This window comes from Suricata suricatta, chromosome 11 (assembly GCF_006229205.1).
Source record: "Suricata suricatta isolate VVHF042 chromosome 11, meerkat_22Aug2017_6uvM2_HiC, whole genome shotgun sequence".
In the NCBI taxonomy this organism is placed as follows: domain Eukaryota; kingdom Metazoa; phylum Chordata; class Mammalia; order Carnivora; family Herpestidae; genus Suricata; species Suricata suricatta.
This window is the reverse complement of record NC_043710.1, coordinates 49,598,692-49,619,725: the sequence shown is the minus strand read 5'-3', so window position 1 is coordinate 49,619,725 and position 21,034 is coordinate 49,598,692. Positions and strand designations below refer to the sequence as shown.

General features: G+C 37.3%; 1 protein-coding gene across 1 annotated transcript in view; it reads left to right on the top strand.

Moving 5' to 3' along the window:
- Nucleotides 1-19,228, top strand: part of ZNF215 (zinc finger protein 215) — a 19,609-nt gene extending 381 nt beyond the window's left edge. The window contains exons 2-6 of the mRNA XM_029915571.1: nt 1,278-1,332; nt 7,226-7,311; nt 8,722-8,854; nt 9,168-9,263; nt 17,631-19,228. Of these exons, the coding sequence (XP_029771431.1) occupies nt 1,278-1,332; nt 7,226-7,311; nt 8,722-8,854; nt 9,168-9,263; nt 17,631-18,550 (1,290 nt within the window). The 3' untranslated portion in view covers nt 18,551-19,228. The remainder of the gene's footprint in view (nt 1-1,277; nt 1,333-7,225; nt 7,312-8,721; nt 8,855-9,167; nt 9,264-17,630) is intronic.
- The last annotated feature ends 1,806 nt before the right edge of the window (nt 19,229-21,034 follow it).

Sequence of the window (21,034 nt, the reverse complement as noted above, 5' to 3'; positions counted from 1 at the left end):
AAATGAGCTCATAGTAGATTGGTGGTTACCAGAGGTGGGGGATGGGCAAAGTGGGTGGAAAGTCACAAATAACTCCCAGGTATAAAATAAAGTCATGGATGTAATGTACAGCGTAGTGACTATAGTTGATAATACTGTATTGCATATTTGGAAGTTGTGAAGAGATTAGATCTTAAGAGTTCTCATTATTAAAAAAAAGAAATTTAACTATATATATACATGGTGACTCATGTTAACTAGACTTCATTTGTGATCATTTTGCAATATATAATTGAACCATGGTATTGTACACCTGAAGCTAATACAGTTGACCCTTGAACAACATGGGTTTGAACTGTGCAGGTCCAATTATACATGGATTTTTTTTCAATAAATACAGCACAGTATTGCTGTATAAATTTATTTTTTCTTATGATTTTCATAACAGTTTCTCTAGTTTATTATAAGAATACAGTATGTAATACATATAAAAATATGCATTAGAGTGCTTATGTTATTATTATGGTTCTAGTCAATGGTAGGTGATTAGTAGTAAATTTGGGGGGGAATTAAAAGTAATACGCAGATTTCTAACTGCTCAAGAGGTTGGTGCCCCGATCCATGAGTTCAGGGGCCAAATGTATGATGTTATATATCAATTATACCTGAATTAAGAAGAAAAAACCTTAAACAAAAAATGAGTAGTGGAGTGTTTCCATTTGAAAAGACGTTATCTTTTTCTAAAGCTAGAGGGTGTGTCAAGGGCCAGATCATGAAGGACTTTATCAGGAAGCATGGATTTTGTTCTGTAGGAAATAGAAATAAAGAATGAGATCTCACAGATTGGGTAGGGGAGTAAAAGGATTTGATTTGCCTTTTAAGATATTTTGATATCCAGGCACCTGGGTGACTCAGATGGTTAAGCATCCAGCTCTTGATTTTGGCTCAGGTTATGATCTCACTGGGATCAAGCCCTGTGTCAGGTTTCACATTGATAGTGTGGAGCCTGGTTGGTGCGCACACACACACTCTCTCTCTCTCTCTCAAAATAAGTAAACTTAATAATTTTGATCTCAATATAGAGTGAATGGTTGGCAAACAATGGCCCCAAGGCTGGTATTTTTGGAGATAGTTTTTTTGGAACACAGCGACACCCGTTGATTTGTATTTTGTCTATGGTTGCTTTCTTGCTGTGATCAGAGTTGATTAGTTATAGCAGAGAAAGTATTGCCTGCAAAACCCAAAATATTTACTGTCTGACTCTTTAAACAAGATATTGATAAACTTTTTTCCCTAAGGGACCTGAGAGTCTGAAAACAGGAAAATCAGTTGAAGTAGATGAAGTGTTAAAGAGTAAGGGAAGATTGGGAAAACAGGTGTTTGAACTTAAAGAAATTATGGGCTTGGGGCACCTGGGTGGCTCAGTCGGTTAAGCCTCCGACTTCGGCTCAGGTCAGATCTCACGTTCGTGGGTTCGAGCCCCGCGTCAGGCTCTGTGCTGACAGCTAGCTCAGAACCTGGAGCCTGCTTCCGGTTCTGTGTCTCCTTCTCTCTCTGCCCCTCCCCCTCTCATGCTCTGTCTCTCTCTGTATCAAAAATTTTAAAAAAATTAAAAAAACATGAAAAAAAAAGACATTATGGGCTGAATATAAGAGATGAGTGAGATAAGATTCGATGTAAACGTGTATGTTCAGTCTTACATGAAAGGGGCATAAGTAGCAGATTTTATGGGAGAGAATTTATACTGTAATTATGTGGCATGTTGAATTTGAGGTGTCTATGGGCCATACACAATGAATAAACTAATACATAGTTAACAGTGTGATTTAGTGTTCAGAAAGAGAAGATTTTGACACTTACAGGTATGAATTGAAGTAGGAGAAATACATTTCCTTAGGGAATATCAATACTTAAGAGCTACTGTAGATCTAACTACCCATTACAGGAAATACAAAGGAGAGGGGAACATTTTAAATTATACCATGGGAATGCCAAGAGTAAAATCTAAACTCTGGGAAATGACAAGCCAGTCTAGTTTCTAGAACAAAATAATTTTAAGGGAGAAGTAGGAGTATGGTAGAGGGATTTCAAAATTAAAAGAAGTGTAAAAGGTGTATAACCAGTCACATGAATGTGTGGACTTTATAAGTCATAAGGCAATTGATTAGATATTTGATTAGAAATTATTGACTGGGGACAGTAATGATATCATTATTGTTGATATCCAGTAGTTGTTATTTGAAAAAGAAATAAAGGATTAAATAGAAGAAGAAAAGCCAGGTAAGCAGGCTAGAAAATAGTAATCTATGACATTAGAGAACCAGGAAATATTAGTGTCTTTAGCTAAGAAAGGAGAAATATTCAGGAAGGGAGTGTTAATAGTGCAACAAAAAGGCCATGTTAAGATGCGTATTGAAGGTAATTTACTGAAAACGTTGATTATAAAGTTATTGTTAAGCTTTAGAACAGTTTCAGAGAAGGAGTTAAGGTGGTACTTATTTGTAGTTAGTTATGTTAGTTTTCTATTACTGCCATAACAAATGACCACAAACTTATCGGCTTAAAACAATGTGAATGTATTATCCTACAGGTCTATAGATCAGTAGTCTAACATGGGTCTCCCTGGGCTAAATCATGGCATTGGTAGAACTACATTTCTTTCTGGGCTTCATGATTCCCTACCCATCTTCAAAGCTGTCAGTGGAGAGCCTTGCCCCTTTTTATTTTATTTTATTTTTTTAACATTTAATTTTGAGACAGATAGTGCAGGCAAGCAAGGGAGAGTCAGAGAAAGGTGGAGATGGAGAATCCAAAGCAGGCTTCACACTGTCAGCACAAACCTCAATGCGGAGTTTGAATGCATGAACTGTGCGAAACCATGACCCAGGCTGAAGCCAGATGCTCAACCGTTGGAGCCACCCAGGCTCCCCTGAGCCATGTCCTTTCCAACTGCCTTCTCTTTCCCTCCATTCCATTGTCCCAGTACATGCACTTGCTCAATTACGCATGTTTATGCTCTCTCTATCACTGACCATAGCTGGGAAACTGCTTCTCTGTTTTTTTTTTTTTTTTTTTTTTTAGGATTTGTGTGATTAGATTATAATCACCCAGATAATCCAGGATAATTCCTCATCCCTCCTTAACTTTAATCATATCTGCTTCGTCCCTTTGCCAGTGGATTAGGGATGTAGCCATCTCGGGGGTCTTTATCCTCCCTATCACATATCCCCCCCACAACACCAAGAAAAAGAAAGAAGAATGAATGGATGAGGTATGAATGTCAAAATGATTATAGACAACTCTTTTTTTTTTTTTTTTTTTTTTTTTACTTTTTTAAATTTTTATTTATTTTTGAGAGAAAGAGAGATAGAGCATGAGTCAGGGAGGGGCAAAGAGAACAGAGACACAGAATCCAAAACAGGCTCTAGGCTTTCAGCACAGAGCCTGATGCAAGGCTCGAACTCTTTAACTACAAGATCATGACCTGAGCCCAAGTTTCTTCACTCAATCAACTGAGCCACCCAGGCACCCCTAGACAATTCTTGAAGTTTAGTTGAGAAGGAAGGGAGGGGTTGCTGGGTAATAGAGGACTGAGAAAGGTTTTTCGTTTCTTTTAACCTGTCTTGGCTCTCTAAAGAACCCACCCAAAGGGATTGCCCTTATTTTATCTGAGTCAGAACTGTCCCAGGGCTGAGGTGGCCACCTAGGGGACATTTGTCAAAGGATTTAATGGGAAAGGCTGGGCTATGAGATACTTTGAGGAATGAAGGATTTGAAAAGTTCCTATGTATCCCTAGAGATTTAGAAGTCTGGGCATATGTTCAGAAACCCCTGATATGGCCTTAACTCTCACCTCTGGCTGACCTTCAGGCTTTGCATAAGCAGGAACTGAAGATGAAGGTAAATTTAAAAGAAATTATCTGGCTAAGTTCTGAAGGCATGCCTCAACACATGCAGTGCATCTGCAAAGACTAGGAAATGGTTTTTGGTGTTTTGTTTTTGTTTTGTTTTGTTGGTTCCAGGCATATAAGGAAATCTCTGTGGAATCACTAGCTGACCACTAAGCTAAGGGAACAGACTTAAGTAGGCACACACAACAAAGAATATAGACTTTACAAGTCAGTTCAAAAAAGTAATTAAGTGAGCAAGAATTGCAACAATCAGGCCCCCAAATATATGAAGCAAAAACTGACAGGAAGGGAGAAAGAGATCAAGAATAATAGTTGGAGACCAACACCCCACTTTCATTAGTGGATAAAACAACTAGAAAAAAGACAAAAAAGGAAGTAGAAGACTTAAACAATGCTATAAACTAGTAGACCTAACAGTGGCACTCTACCCAACAATGGCAGCATGTACATTCTTCTCAAGTGCATGTGGAACATTCTCCAAGATAGACCACATGTTAGCCAAAACAAGTCACAATTAATTTAAACATTTAAATCCTAGAAAGTATCTTTTCTGACCACAATAGAATGAAATTAGAAATCAATAACAGAAGGCTATCTCTGGAAAATTCACAAGAATGTAGCAATTAAAATAAGAAAGATTAGATAGAGATAAATGAAATAGAGAATAGAAAAATGGTAGAACCAATGAAACCATAAGTGTGTCATTTGCTAAAAACAGCAAAATTGACAAAGGCTTAACTACACAAGAAATAAAGAGTGAGATAACTAAAATCAGTGATAAAAATAGGCACATCTCTACTGACCTTGCATAAATCAAAAGAATTATAAGAATACTATGAACAATTATATACCAAAAAATTAGTTAATTTAGATTAAGTAGAAAAATTCCAAAAACACACAAACTGTCAAAACTGACTCGAGGAAATCGAAAATATGAACAACTCTTTAACAACAAAAAGATAGAGTCAGTAATCAAAAAAATTTTCAACAAAGAAAACCCAAGGACTAGATAGCTTCATTGGTGAATTCTATCAAACATTTAAGGAAATAACACCAATCTTTCTCACACTTAAAAGCATTTTTTTAATGGTTATTTCTTTTTGAGACAGAGACAGAGTGTGAGCAGAGGAGGAGCAAAGAGAGAGAGAGAGAGAGACGCAGAATCTAAAGCAGGCTCCAGGCTCTGACCTGTCAGCACAGAACCCATTTCTCACACTTTTTGAAAAATAGGGGAGGGGACACTTCCTACCTTATTCTCTGATGAGTTAACCTGATGCCAAAGACAAAGACATTACAAAACTAGCAAAGCAAACCCAGAATCATATTAAGAGGATTATACACCATGACCAAATGGTATTTATCCCAGGAATATAGGATGGTTCAACATATGAAAATCAACATTATACACCATACTAATAGAATTAAGGGGAAGCAATTACACTATGAAGTATTTACCCAAATGATTTTTAAAAAATGCTGATTTGAAGGTGCACATGCAACCCAATGTTTTTTTTTTTTAATGTTTTATTTATTTTTGAGACAGAGAGAGACAGAGCATGAGGGGGGGAGGGGCAGAGACAGGGAGACACAGAATCTGAAGCAGGCTCAAATCTCTGAGCTGTCAGCACAGAGCCTGATGCAGGACCTGAACCCACGAATGTGAGATCATGACCTGAGCTGAAGTTGGAGGCTTAACCAACTGAGCCACCCAGGCGCCCCACAGCCCAATGTTTATAGCATACAATCAGTAATAGACAAATTATGGAAAGAGCCTAAATGTCCATAAACTGATGAATGGATAAAGAAGAGGTGGTGTGTTGTTCGTGTATATTTATAATTATACAATTTATATTTAATAATATATTTTGTACATATAGTATAAATTGCATAAATACATATATAAGTTGTATAAATATAAACACACACATACACAATAGAACCTTATTCAGCCGTCAAAAAGAATGAAATCTTGCCATTTGCAACGCATGAATGGAAATAGAGTGTATTATGTATTGTGCTGAGTGAAATAAGTCAGTCAGAGAAAGACAAATACCATATAATTTCACTCATGTGGAATTTAAGAAACAAAACAGATGAACATAGGAAAAGGGAAGGAAAAAAGATAAAAACAGAAGGAGGCATATCATAAGATACTTAACCATAGAGAACAAACTGAGGGTTGCTGGAGGGATGGGTAGGGCAATGGGCTAAAAATGGGTGATAGGCATTAAGGAGGGCACTTGTGATGAGCACTGGGTGTTATATGAAGTGATGAATCTTTAAATTCTCCTGAAACCAAAGGGGAAAAAAATAGAATTAAGGGGAAAACTCACAAGATCATCTCGATACAGAAAAAGCATTTAACAAAATCCAGTGCCTTTTCATGATAAAAAAGCATTCAACAAAGTAGAAATCGAAGGGAATTCCTTCTACCTGGTAAAGGACATCTGTGAAAAATGACAGCAAACATCACACTTAGTGGTGAGACTTAAAGCTTTGCCCGTGGGATAAGGAACAAGGCAAGGGTGCCCACTCTTGCCAGTTCGCTTATATATACTGGAGGTACTAGCCAGTGCAACTAAATGAGAAAAAGAAATAAAAGGCATCCTAACTGGAAAAGAAGAAGTAAAGCTATCTTTACTGTCAGTTGATCTGTTCTTATGTTGTTGGTCCTTGAGCAGCACAGGTTTGAAATGCACAAGTCCACTTACATTGTGACTTTTTTAAAGATTTCATAGCTGAAGCCATAAGGCATTTATTTACAACTGTCCACTCGAGTCTCCACAGTCAGATGGAAGACAGATTATTCAGAGGTCACTCCTACAACCCTCCCAAGTACGCAGAGAGCCTGCAGAGCCTGTCAGCAGCGCTTGGGATCGCTGCGACTGGGTTACTGTCAATTTTTTTTCATTAAAAAATAATTTTAGGGGTGCCTGGGTAGCTCAGTCAATTAAGACTGATTTTTGATTTTGATTTTAACTTTTGATTTTCACAGTTCATGAGATTAAGCCCTGCATCAAGCTCCACGCTGATCCTGCTTGGGATTCTCCCCCCTGGCTCTCTGCCCCTCCCCTGTTTGCTCTTGCTTGCACTCTTTCTCTCTCTCTTAAAACAGTAAATGAACTTTGAAAAAAAATACATTAAAAAAATAAAAAATAGAACATCTAAGCCCTACCTTTAGAGATTCTGATTGCTTATAGTGCCTGATACCATTATTTTTCCAAAGTTCTAAAGATGATTTTTATGAAGAGCATGTTAAAACTACTACTGTAAATCAATAAATGTTTCTCCAGGGGAAATCTCGTCTCCATAATGTTTTCCTTCATCTTCCTCAGAGACACCCTGCAAGGATTCTGTCCTGCTCCAGAAGGGGAGCATCAAGGAGAAGGTAGAAGCTGACTCGCTGACTAGCAATTCCCAGGTGAATTAGAATTCTCCTCTTTACTAAAATGACCTGCATTTTCTTTTTGGTTTTTGAACTTTTGCCAAACATAGGTCCATCTAAAGACATACCACTATTACTTCTTCCATAGGACATTGGATCTATTTTATTTTCATTTGTGATACACTCTTTGGGAAATATCTAATCTTTGTATTTTTCTGTGCATGCATTCCCTCAGGATTGTAGATGATAATTTAAACCAGAGAAATAGAGCTTACCCAGAGAATGTTTAGAATTGAAAGTGAAGAGAGCCAAGGGCAGAATGCTGAGTGATGTCATACAATAGGCAGGAGCAGAAGAAACCTCAGAGGATACTAAAATGAAAGGACCATTTGGTTTTCTTGGTAGAGAAAAACCAAGAAGATATGATGTCAGTGAAAGCCAGGGATGAGAATATTTCAAGGATAAATCCTTTGAAAATTCAGGAAAATTCAGCCTGAGTAGTGCCTGTTCACTTAACGATCACGGAGATACTACCATGCATGGGAATAGAAGCCAGGCTGCGGAGGACTGAGGAAAGAAGGTGAGGAAGTAGGCAAAACTGACCTAGATAATTACTCACAAAGTCCTCTGATGTCTTAGAGTCATCTGGCTCTGAGGTAGAGGGAGGGAAGAGATTTGTGTATCTTATTGTGATTGAAGGTGCTTGTCATGACAAGGTTGAGAATGCTGGAGAGGGAAGTGCAGCAATTGATGGTGTGATGGCCCTTGAAACTAATATTGACACAGTGCCTAATGTGCCACTTGTCCTAGGGCTGGTTAACGTGATGGTAAATGAAAGGAAATCCATGCCTTTGTGGAAATGCTGGTAGAGGTAGACAGGCAAACACAAGCAAATAAGATAATTGCAGATAGTAATAATTACTACAAAGAAAAGAAAGAAGCATAATGCAGTAGAGAGTGATTAGGAGGTAGCTACTTTGGGTAATCAAGAAAGGTCTGGGCTGGGAGACGTGAATGGTAAGGAGTTAGCAGACTGCATTTCTCTAGAGGAAATGTCCTACCTCTTCTGCTAGCAGAGCCTCCATCTTCACTACAAATTCCCATCAAATCCATCTGCAACTCTCCTTCTGAACTCCCTTTTATATCAAGCATTTTTACTCTATAGTAATTTTTCGTTCCATAGTCATTCCAACTATTTTTTTTCTCTTCAACCAAAATGAAAGTTAATTTCAGGTTAAGACTGTTCTTGATTTTCCTTTGCAGCCCTGACTGAGTACCAAGTTGATAGGCCTCTAATATAACCTGCTTGTCAAAACTTAGGACCCCAAACATTGTCATCAATTTCTTACGTATTCTAGGCACCTATAGTATTCTTTCCAAATTCATTTTCCCTCTGGTGATATTTTTGGGACTCACTTATGATTAAAAAGAAACTTAATGTTTTAGGAACCAATATCATTCAAAGATGTGATTGTGGAATTCAGCGAGGAAGAGTGGGGACAACTGGACCCTGCTGTAAAGAACGTGTACAGGGACGTGATGCTGGAGAACTATAGGAACCTGAATTCATTGCACCAAGGTGGCTTCTATGTATTTACCTACTCTGCCCATCAGTAGTTTCTTTATCCGCTGCTAAAAGCTATAGGACCACTGGAGTGGTTAAGGGCACTTGGGTTTGAGTTCAGGTTTCCTGATGTCCAATGGTCACAATAGCAGATGTTCCTGTTGTATCTGAAGGAAAGTCCTTTCTGATACAGAGCTAGAAATACACAAGTCTGTGGTGACCCCTGGCCTTATCTTTCAGCAGCTCTTAGACTACTACATAAGGATGGAATTCTCTTCCCTATAAAAATGTTTGTTTGTTGTCGTTTTTTCATCTTCCCCATGAAAAGAACGTCTATTTCCCAAACCTGTTGAGCTCTCCGAGTTGGAAAGTAAGGACAGAAGATGGATAATAGAGCAAGAAATCCCAAGCACATCTGTTTTTGGTAAGAACCAGGCAGACATGAGGCATTTGTAAGAAGCGTCTGTTAACAGTGAGGTTAACAGTCTTTGAGTAAAGAGTTGGGGAGGTGACAAATAAAACCACAGAAGCTTTAAAGGAAAAGTGATTGCTTTTCATTCACAGATTCTTTTTCTTAAGTGGATAATCAAAGGAATGTTGTAGGTGAGGAATGCAGACACTGTGGCCTGGAGCAACACACCTGCCAGTTTCCTCATCTGTAACGTGGATTTATTAACAGTATTTACCTCCACGTTCCTGTGAGGATTGCATGAGTTGATATGTGTGGCACACTTAGAGCATGCCTAGTGCATGGGAAGTGCCATGCAAACAACATTAGACAACCTACCGTTAAATAGTATTCTTTCAAAGAGAACAAAAGGCTCTGCTTTATGCAAGAGTGACTTTAGTAATCTTCCAATTTTCCTTCTTTTACTATAGAACTTCTTATGCCCTAACTTTGTACCTTGGTCATAATCTCTATATTCTTATTAACATTTTATTTGTGGGAAATTATCAGTTATTGTGTGGTTATGATAAATTTTAGCACATAAAGAAAAGTATGAAGAGGAAAGAACTCACCCCATGACCTCATTACCCAGAGCTATGCAGTATTAACATTATTTTGATTTATTAGGCTTTCTTCTTTGTGATGATGTGTTTCTGTGGCTTGTGAAGATTTCCTTTCTTTTCCAAAATTGGGATCATCAGGAATCTGTCATTTTCTATTCTGTTCTTCTCACCTAATATGATACCAAGGTAATTACGTGTAACACTAGTCTGTGGAAATAGGGCTTCTAATTCACATGTAATGGTCCATCATATACAAGTATCATAATATATTTAATTATTCCCCCAGCCATTGGACATTCAGGTTGTTGCCTAGTTTTCTGGCATGCCTGATATGTTCCATAGGATGTGCCTTATTAGAAGAGAAACTTCAGCATCAAAGCACATGAATAAATTTAAAGGTCTTGTTTCTTTGTGCTGTATTGTCTACAGAAAGGTTATACCAATCCATACTCTAATGTATTGTCTATTTAATATCACCCTGGCACACTACTGTTTACCTGAAATCTTTATTTATTAATTTGATAGGCAGATTACTCAATTTCATCCTTTCTAAGGTAAATTCCCCTGCCCCCCACCATTTTCCTTTGGACCCCATTTCACCCTGCCTTCTTTCACTTATATTTTCACCATTTATGCCTCTCATTACCTAGTCCTCCCATTAGCTTTTTTAAAAATTTTATTTTTATGTCTTTTTTTTAATTAAAAAAAGTTTTTATTTTAGAGAGTTTTTAATTTAGGAGTTGGGGAGAGAGAGAGAATCTTAAGCAGGCTCCATGCTCAGCACAGGACTGACGTGGAACTTGATCCCAAGACCCTGGGATTATGACCTGAGTTACATGCTCAACTGACAGAGCCACCCAGGCGCCCCTCTCCATTTAGCTATTTACTATTTTCAGATCATTACTGATTAAAAAAAAAAAAAAGTTCTTTCAACCTCTCTATTACTTACCTCTTTATAGCCAAACTTCTCAAGATATTTTATACTTTTCTCATTTCCTCACCTTTTATTCCTCAGTCCATTTCATGTGTCTCTTACTCCAAATACCCATCTGAAACAGTTCTTACTAAAGACATAGATGGCTTTCTGTTAGCTAAAGCCAGTGGATATGTTTTCATTCCTTGTTTCCCTGACTTCTCCACAGCAAGTGACCCTATTACCTGCTCTCCATTCTTAAAACACTCTAAGGTTCTTGGAACACTTATCGTTTTCCTCCTTTCTTTCTGTTTATTCTCTCTCTGTCTGTTGCAGACTTATCTTTCTCTGGCTCTATTACATTCCAGCTTTTCTCAAGGTTTGGTCTCATTTTGTCTTGCTTTCTTACTCTGTGTTTCCTTTCATAGGTTATCACATCCACAACTGCCACTTCACTTACCACACATGTCTAGGTGACTTACAAAATTTGTATTCCCAGCCCAGACTTCTTTTCTGAACTGAAAAATTTATGTACACGTGACATTTCTCTTGGATGTCTTAAAGATAACTTCAGTTCCATAAAGCCAAAGTCATAACTTTTCCTTTCCAATCTTTTTCTATAGTTCCCTGAGTGAACAGCACTGCCATCCATCCAGTTACACAAGTATAGAGTATTATCCTTGACCCAACTTCTCCTTCACCTCTCTAATACTTGGTTTGTTTTTTTATCTTTCTAAATATCCCTTGAATGTCTCCACTTCTCTCCATCCATAGTGCTGCTACCCTAGTCCACATAGTCCATCATCTCTCATCTCGACCATCCCCGCAGTCTCTTAATTCATCATACTGAGAGATCTTGCCATGCGTCTTTGCTCTTTTTCCCCAGCTCTGGTGTTTGAGCCACATTGCAATCAGAGTTCAAATCCTGTCATGTAGTTGCTTAAATCACTATGCTGATTGCAGTTTTGCTTACTTAATAACACACTAGTCCCTACCTACTTCTCCAGCCTCGCTGCACACTGCATGCTCCCCTCACTTTTTGAACTCAGACCACACTAATCTGCTTTCAGTCAGCATCACACAGGTATTAGCACATACTGTGTCCTAGGTACTCTGTCTGATAGGTGTTAGAGGACAGCAGGGAAAAGACAATTCCGTAGGACACACCCCTGGAGTGGGACTTGCCCTCTCCATCTCAGGACCTCTGTCCATGTGGTTTCCTTACCTAAAATGCTCATTCTCCAGTTCTTTGCCTAGTTGACTCCTGGTCTTCTCTCAGATCTTTTTTTTTTTTTTAATGTTTGTTTATTTTTTTCAGACAGAGACAGAGTGTGAGCAAGGGAAGAGCAAAGAGAGAAGGAGACACAGACGCTGAAGCAGGCTCCAGGCTCTGAGCTGTCAGCACAGGGCCTGACGCGGGGCTCGAACTCAAGAACTGCAAGATCATGACCTGAGCCTAAGTTGGCTGCTTAACCGACTGAACCACCCAGGCACCCCTCTTCATTCAGATCTTAAATACTTTAACATTCCCTCAGGGAAGCCTATCTTATTAGTTAGTTTTTTGTTGGATACTTCCATAGCACCATAATGTTCTCATTTTAGCATCTGTCACAATTATATTTTACTTGTTTCTGTATAGGTCTTTGTTTCCCACATTAGGCTTTATGTTCCTTGAGGGTAGAGACTATGTCTCTTTTTGCTCTACCTTTAGATCTCAAGCTTTTGCACATATATAGGAACCAAAGGAGAAAAAATGGGTATATATTGGATTATGAAAAACCTATTTTTAAAAATTATTTTTTGTGTGATTCAGCAAATGGTTTTATGTCCATTTTCAAGAATTTAGAGGTTTTTAATAATACATAGTAAAATTTATGTAAATTCTCACTCTTGATCACAGTTATGGCAAATGAGATCTTGCAGTTTTTTAAAATTATTTTATTTATGGTGTCTACCATGCATATTTTTAAAATTTATGTTATCACATATCTTTTCCCCAATGCTTTATATCTGTTCATTTTATACATAAGAATTTTTCCATCTCCAAATTAGAAACATTTCCTGATTTTATTCTGATCTCATCTGTTTCATCATTTAAATATAATACTTCAATCAATTTGGAATTTGCCCCTGTAAATGTAATTAATTTTCCAAAACAGTTCATGGATTACAGTGGTTTATAATTAATCTAGTTAATGGATTACAGTGGCTTAAAGGTGGCTACAGAATCTTTGTCACTCTCTCCATCAAGATGTAGACTTCATACATCTGAAACTAATGTAACATTGTGGGTCAGTTATACTTCAATTAGAAAAAAAAATGCAGACTTTGTTTCCCCTCCCTTTGAATCTCACCTGGCACTAGACTGTTCAGTCAGTAAAATGCAGCAAAAGTGACACTGCCAGTTATAGGTCTAGCCTGTTATAGGACTTGGAGCTTCAACTTCTTTCTCTTAGAAGTTAGCAGCCACTGGTTCAACCAGCCTGTGTTTGTGTGAAGCCCAGTGTGTTTATATATATATATATATATATATATATACGCACACACACACACACACACACACACATATGCTTTAAAGGCTCATCAGATGATCAGAATAACATCTAGGTTTAAGTGCTCATGATTCAAGTGTATTATAAACAGTATAAGGTAAATTTGGATAGAGAATATAAAATCAGCTTAATTAACTAGTCAAAATCTTTGAAAAAAGAAACCTGTGGATTTTAATCTATAAGCATAGCTAAGCCATTGGAGGGATTTGAGAAGTTGGGGGAAACTTTCAGATAGGTCAAAGAAAGGCAGAGATGGTTTGGCATGGGCTGGTCTCCAGGAGAATTGTGGGCACACACCCTGGATTGGGATGACAGGCTAAGGTTTAAAGTGTTCGTTTTTGTTTCAGGTTAGAGACAGGAACAAGTCTTGTAGGTAAAGCATAGTTTGTGAGTTTGGGATTAGTAGTCAGGAATAAGGCAGTGATTCAAAATCCTTTAGTGCAAAAGGATTACATTCTTTTTTATAAAACTGAGTAGTAGTCAATTGTGTGTGTGTATATATATATATATATATATATATATATATATATATATATACATACATACATATATACATATATATACATACATATATATGCCATTTCTCTATGAATGGACATTTTGGTTGCCTCAGTATCTTTGGCTATTGTAAATAATCCTGCAGTAAACATAGGATGCATACATCTTTTTTAATTAGTGCTTTCATTTTCTTTGGCTAAATACCTAGTAGTGGAATTTCTGTTTTTAATTTTTTGAGGAACCTCCATCCTGTTTTCCACAGTGACGATGCCAGCTCGCATTCCCCCAGAGTGTGTTCCTTTTTTTCCACATCCTTGCGAACACTGTTATTTTCTGTTTCTGATTTTAACCATTCTGACCAGTGTGAGCTGCTATCTCATTGTGGTTTTGATTTACATTTCTCTGATGATGAATGATGTTGAACATCTTTTTATGAGTCTGTTGGCCATTGAATGTTTGCTTTGGAAAAATGTCTATTCACGTCCTCAGTGCATTTTTTTAATTGGATTATTTCTTTTTTTAGTATTGAGTTGTAGAAGTAAGTCCATATATTTTGGATACTAACCCTTTATTAGATATATCATTTGAAAATATCTTCTGCCACTCAGTAGGCTATACTTTAGTTTTGTTGATGGTGTCCTTCACTGTGCAAAAGATTCTTTGGTGTAGTCTCAAGAGTAATTTTGTTTTTGTTTTCCTTGCAAAAGGACACATATCTAGAAAAATGTTGCTATGGCCAATGTAAAAGAAATTACTGCCTATATTTTGTTCTAGGAATTTTATGGTTAAGGTCTCACATTTAAGTCTTTAATCCTTTAAAAAAATTTTTTTTTATTATTGAGAGAGAGACAGACTCAGAGTGCAAGTGGGGGAGGAGCAGAGATAGAGGGAGACACAGAATCTGAAGCAGGCTCCAGGCTCCAGGCTGTCAGCACAGAGCCCAAAGTGGGGCTTGAACTCATGAACTGTGAGGTCATGACCTAATCTAGAAGTCAGATCCTTAACTGATTGAGCCACCCTTGCTCCCCTTTGATCCTTTTTAGAGGTTATGGAAAATGCTCCAGTTTCATTCTATTGTGTGTAGCTGTCCAGTTTTTCCAATACCATTTGTTGCAGACACTGTCTTTCTCCCATTGGATATTCTTGCCTCCTTTGTTGTAGATTAATTGATCATAAAGTCATGGGTTTATTTCTGGCTCTCTATTCCATTCCATTGATCTATCTGCCTGTTTTTTTATGCCAGCACTATTCTGTTTTTATTACTACAGCTTTGGGTAGTATATCTTGAAATCTGGGATTAAGATACTCCAGTTTTGTTCTTTTTCAAGATTGGTTTGACTATTCAGGGTCTTTCATGGTTCCATACAAATTTTAGGATTCTTTGTTCTAGTTTTGTGAAAAATGCTTTTGATATTTTGATAGGGATGCATTAAATCTATAAATTGCTTTGGATAATATGGGTACTTTAATATTACTAGTTTTCCCAGTTCATGAGCATAGAATATCTTCCTGTTTCTTTGTGTCAACTTCAGTTTCTTTCATCAGTGTTTAATAGATTTCAGAGTACAGGTTTTCACCCTTTTGGTTAAGTTTAGTCCAATGTATTTTATTTTTAGTGCAGTTATAAATGAGAGTTCCTTAATTTCTCTACTACTTCATTTTAGGGGATAGAAATGCAACAGATTTTTATATATTAATTTTGCATCCTGCAACTGCAGTAAATTAATTACCAGTTGTGGTAGTTTTTTTTGGTGGAGTCTTTTGGGTTTTTTATATATAGTATCATGTCATCTGCAAATAGTGAGAGTTTTACTTCTTATTTACTAGAGTGAATGCGTCTTCTTTTTCTTGTCTGATTGCTGCAGTTAGGACTTCTAGTACTATTTTGAATGAAAGTGGTGAGAGTGGACATCCTTGTATTGTTCCTGATTTAGGGGAAAACTTCCAAGTTTTCCCCCTTTGAATATGATGTTAGCTGTGGGTTTTTTATGAATGTGCAGCCATTTTGATCTATAATCTGTTCTCTGGCCACAAATTATTTAAAAATGTTCCCCCATTATTAAATATATTTACTCTCCCTAAAGACCATATTATGTATGGTATTAAGCTTGAATTCCAGGATCTCACCATCTAAATTAGGTCCGGGTTTGGAAGAGATTCCTCTCTCACTGAAGACCTATGCACTAAATTATAGGTTATCTGCCCACACACCCCATAAACAGTGGTGAGGCAGAAACAGGGAAACTACAGTTGATACTCTCATCATATTCCTAGGCTCCACCCTATGAGATTCTAACTTAATAGTCTAGTTTTAGTCCAGTGTTAGTATTATACAGACTATTTCTGCTAGAAATTAGACAAAACCAGGCAGAATTAATAGGTATTTGACAAAGTTGGATATATCGGTGGGGCTGCTTTGAGGTAAATGTCATTTCATAAAATAATAGTACCTCAGGGCAGATTAGATATGCAAAGTAAAGAGCAATGGTTATTCAAGATTTCTTCATGGATTCTAGTGTAAATATTAGGACAGTGATTCACTAAACAAATGAGGACATTTAGGGAAGTTATTTCCACATGAAAGATGAAATTCTCAGGCTCATTTGTTGAGTTGGAAGAGAGTAGTAGGATAGTCAAGTGGCATTATCTTGAAGATGGGTAAAAACGGGTCAGTAATGTATGTGAGACTGTTACAAAGCTGAAGATGTGTTTTGGCTACAAGTAAAGTGTGGAAGTAAATGCATTAGGTCAACCTGAAGTTCGGGGTGCCTGGTGGCTCAGTTGGTTAAGCCTCCGACTTCGGCCCAGGTCATGATCTTGCAGTTCTTGGGTTCGAGCCCCACTCCGGTTCTGTGCTGACAGCTCAGAGCCTGGAGCCATTTCAGATTCTGTGTCTCCCTCTTTCTCTGCCCCTCCTCCATTCATGCTCTGTCTCTGTCTCAAAAATAAATAAACTATAAAAAACAAACCTGAAGTTATGTGAAAGGATAAAGGGAAGTCAGTGAAACTTAGCTTTTAAAAAGTTGCTAGAATATACAGTATTTATACAGAAGCTAAGTGAGAAAGGAATTTTGAGAAAGGAAGTGGATCATTATTAAATGAAACAAACTGAAGACAAGTGAAAACAAGAAAATTGAATCTTAACCAGAACAGGTGAAGTTTTGAGTTCTAGGAAATACCCAGAAAAATATCATAGTACTGTTAGAATCAGGAGTGATTTTGAGCTCAAGAAAAGGGTGGTTTTTCTGCTACCTTTGATTATAGTATTTTTTTTCTGCCTTTGTTAAATATGGGGAATAATTGCAATGTGGATAGAAATAGGGACAATAGATTGCAAGTTTATTTTAGCTCGTTAAGGTGTGGAACCTGTAAATGTAGATGTGATTTTAAAGATATGATTAAATTGGTATTTTAGAAGGTTGTATTTATTATTGATGAACAGCATGTGTTAAAAGAGACAAAGACAAGATGCTAGAGAAAGGAAGATTAGGTGCAATCCACACAGACTAGTTATGAACCCAGTAACAATGTGAACTATGAAATGCCACCCTATCGCAGTTCATATGCAGATGTTTTATCCAAACCCTATGTGTTCTCATTAATATACCTGAATAGCTCTTCTCATATTTTATGATCTCCTAGCCCCCCTTTTAATACATTTGTCCCTTTTATTTTTTCTATGATTTTCCTTTTCTAATCTCACCTCACATTTCCATTTTGTATAAAATCTACATATTTCCTTATGTGGTTTAGCATCCCTTTCCTAATTACACAATTTCCTTTCTTCTAGCTCATGGAATTTTTAATTTCTTTTTAGACAGAGAGGTGATTTCAGAAAACCAAGATTCAGTTACAAAGGAAAGAATTTCTGGAGAAGATTCATCTCATGGAGTGATTATGAGAAGGCTGACTAAAAGTGGACCCCCTTCTTTAGATGCTTGGACCAGTGATGATTGGCTATACAGGAACCAGGAACAGTGGGACATAAATTTGCCAGCAGAAGCTATTATTCATAAGATAATTGACACTGAGGAGGGAAACTTTGAAGATAGTGAGAATAAAAAAAGCTTAGATGTTAAATCAATTAACTCAATTTTTGATGTACAACAGGGAATTCCTATGAAAAAAGGGTTCTCAAAATGTGATAAGTTTAAAACTAACTTCAAATTTAATTTAGATTCAGTAGGTAAGCAACATTCAGAATATAATGAATGTGGGAATGCCTTGAGCCTGAGTATAGACATTCAGCACCCAGAAAGTCATACCTTAGTGAACTCCTATGAATGCTATCACTGTGGGAAAGCCTTCAGTCGGAGTTCATCCGTTATTCGACATCAGATCATTCACACAGGAGAGAAACCCTATAAATGTAGTGAGTGTGGGAGAGTCTTCAACAGACGTACAAACCTTACTAAGCATCAGAAGATTCATACTGAAGCAAAGGTCTTTGAAGGCAATAAATGTGGAGGAGCTTTCAGTGAGAGTAAAAACCATAATAAAAATTCAAGATTTTATTCTGGAGATAATTCCTATGAGTGTGTTAACTGTGGAAAATCCTTCAGCCGGAGCTCCTCCCTTATTCGACATCAAATGATTCATACAGGAGAGAAACCATTCAAATGTAAGGAATGTGAGAAGACCTTCAATAGGAGTTCAAACCTTAAAAAACACCAAAAACTTCATACTCACGGGAAGGCCTATGACAGGAAGAAACCCAGGATTAACCTACATCAATGAATTTTTACTGGAGAGAATCCTGTGAATATAGTAAATGCAAGAAAATGTTTTTCAGGGATTATTCTTTAACTGACAGGACAGAATTATATTAGAAATGTTATATTGGACAGAAATCTGTTTGAGGAGCTTTTCCATGCTCCCAAATGAAACCACAAAGGTTTGGAGTTTAAATGTTGTGGAGTTTAAATGTATCACCCTACAAGTCTGCCTGTTGTGATTCTGATACCATTGCCATCATCATTTCTACTTCATAAATGGGATCTATGGCATCCATATATTCACCTGAATTATTGAAGTTGGGAGGAGCCAAGCAATACCCTTGGAGTTGATATTTAATAAAACTCAAGCTTTCAATCCTTATAAGAAGGTCATGAGAAACCACGAGCTCACAAGAATATAGGAAAACTATACTTTTGAATTAACAGCAGAGACCACAGTGACAGCAAGTTGCTACATCCTTGGTAATATCCTTGGCTGGTGTTGTGTAGGCCCTAGAGTTGGAGGAGGGTTATCAACTGCAATGGGAAATGGATTAACAAATCTACACGTGGTCTTCAACTCTGCATTTTTAAAAGTACTCTTTGCATTCAAGGCTAGAGAGACATCCATAGCCTTGGGTCTATCATTTATTTCAAACATTAACAGGTCAATAAAGTGTTGTAATACTCTGCACTAGAACTTCCTGTTTCTTCTGTAAGCTACTTCAGGATCCCAAACGGTGTTCAGCCAAGAAGCTTATCTTAATCCACCCCAAAATTTTCATATTGGAGATATTGCCAATGAATGATGATAGTGGCTTGTTAAAACTCATATCTTATTCAGAAACAGAAAAGGCATACTGGGGTGTGAACACTTAAAACGAGTTAATATGGAAGATTATTCGGTGATCATTTGTTTTATGGTTTCAGATCTTCAATCCATTTTTTATTTGTATGTGTGTATGGTATAGGATAGTGGTCCATTTTCTTCTTTGTATTTTTCTTTTGTGGCTGTCCAGTTTTCCCAATACTAGTTATTGAAGAAACTGTCCTTTCCCCATTGTGTATTCGTGGCTCCTTTGTGGTAAATTAATTGACCATATATATGTGTGGGTTTATTTCTGGGCATTCTGTTCTCTTCCATTAATCTGTGTGTCTGTGTTTATGCCAGTACCATATATATAGTAACCATTATGGTTACTATACCTTTGTAAAATAATTTAAAATCAGGAAGTATGATGCTGCCAGCTTTGTTTTTCTTTCTCAAGATTGCCTTGACTATTCAGGATCTTTTGTGGTTCCATACAAATTTTAGAATTTTTTTATTTTTCTGTGAAAAATGCCATTGGAATTTTGATAGGGATTGCACTGAATCTGTAGATTCTTTGGGTAATTTTAACAATATTAATTCAATCCCCAAGCATGGAAGATCTTTCTGTTTCTTTGTGCCTTCAGTTTTTTTCGTCAGTCTGATAGTTTTCAGCATAGAGATCTTTCATTTCCTTGGTTAAATTTATTCATAGGTATTTTATCCTTTTTATGAAGTTGTAAATGGGAGTTTATTTTATTTTATTATTTTGAGAGAGTGTGTGTGTGCAAGCAGGGGAAGGGCAGAGAGAGAGGAAGAACGAGAAAGTCCCAGGCAGGCTCCATGCTCACTGGGGAACCTGACATGGGGCTTGAACCCACGAACTGTGAGATTATGACCTGAGCTGAAATCAAGAGTAAGGATGCTTATCTGACTGAGCCACCCAGGTGCTCTTTAAATGATATTTTTTTCTTAATTTCTTTTTCTGATAGTTTATTATTAGTGTGTGGAATGCAACTGATTTTTTTTAAGTGTAAATAAGATGTGTAAATTGTCCTCAGGGAAAAATACTGAGCTGTATTAGATTTTAAGGACAGGACTGACAACTCATATTATGCCACAGACTTATATTACCTCAGTGAGAGAAATCTGTGCCCCGTGCTCAGGGAATTCGTAGAATACAATCATAGGACTCTTCCTTCAGCTTTTACAGTGAACACATTTCTGGCAGCAGATGCCTGCTGTGAGGTCTGAAGTCATTATCTGGCTCTTTACTGGGCATTGATGCTTACCAGAAATCCTTCTGCTTCCCCGACTGCAGTCCTTTCCATTTCCCACCCTATTTTAGACCCTTCCTAGCCTCCTCACCTTCTTAAGTCACCCCACCCTTGCTTCCATTGGAGACGTTGGGTACTGTCAGACCAAAACCATCTCCACATCCTGCCATCAAGCTTTCAGAATGTAATTATTTTCTGTAACCATGAAAGAACTGTCCTTCTATACCATGTCTTCTAAATCCTGCCTTTTTCACTTTCTTAGAATAATCACTCCCACAATCACCTCTCCTTTTATGTCTTTAAATTCAGCTTCTATACTTGGCATCTATCTTCTCATCAGTATTTGAAAATGTTTAAATCGGGGTGCCTGGGTGGCTCTGTCTGTTGAGCGTCTGACTTAGGCTTAGGGCATGATCTTGTG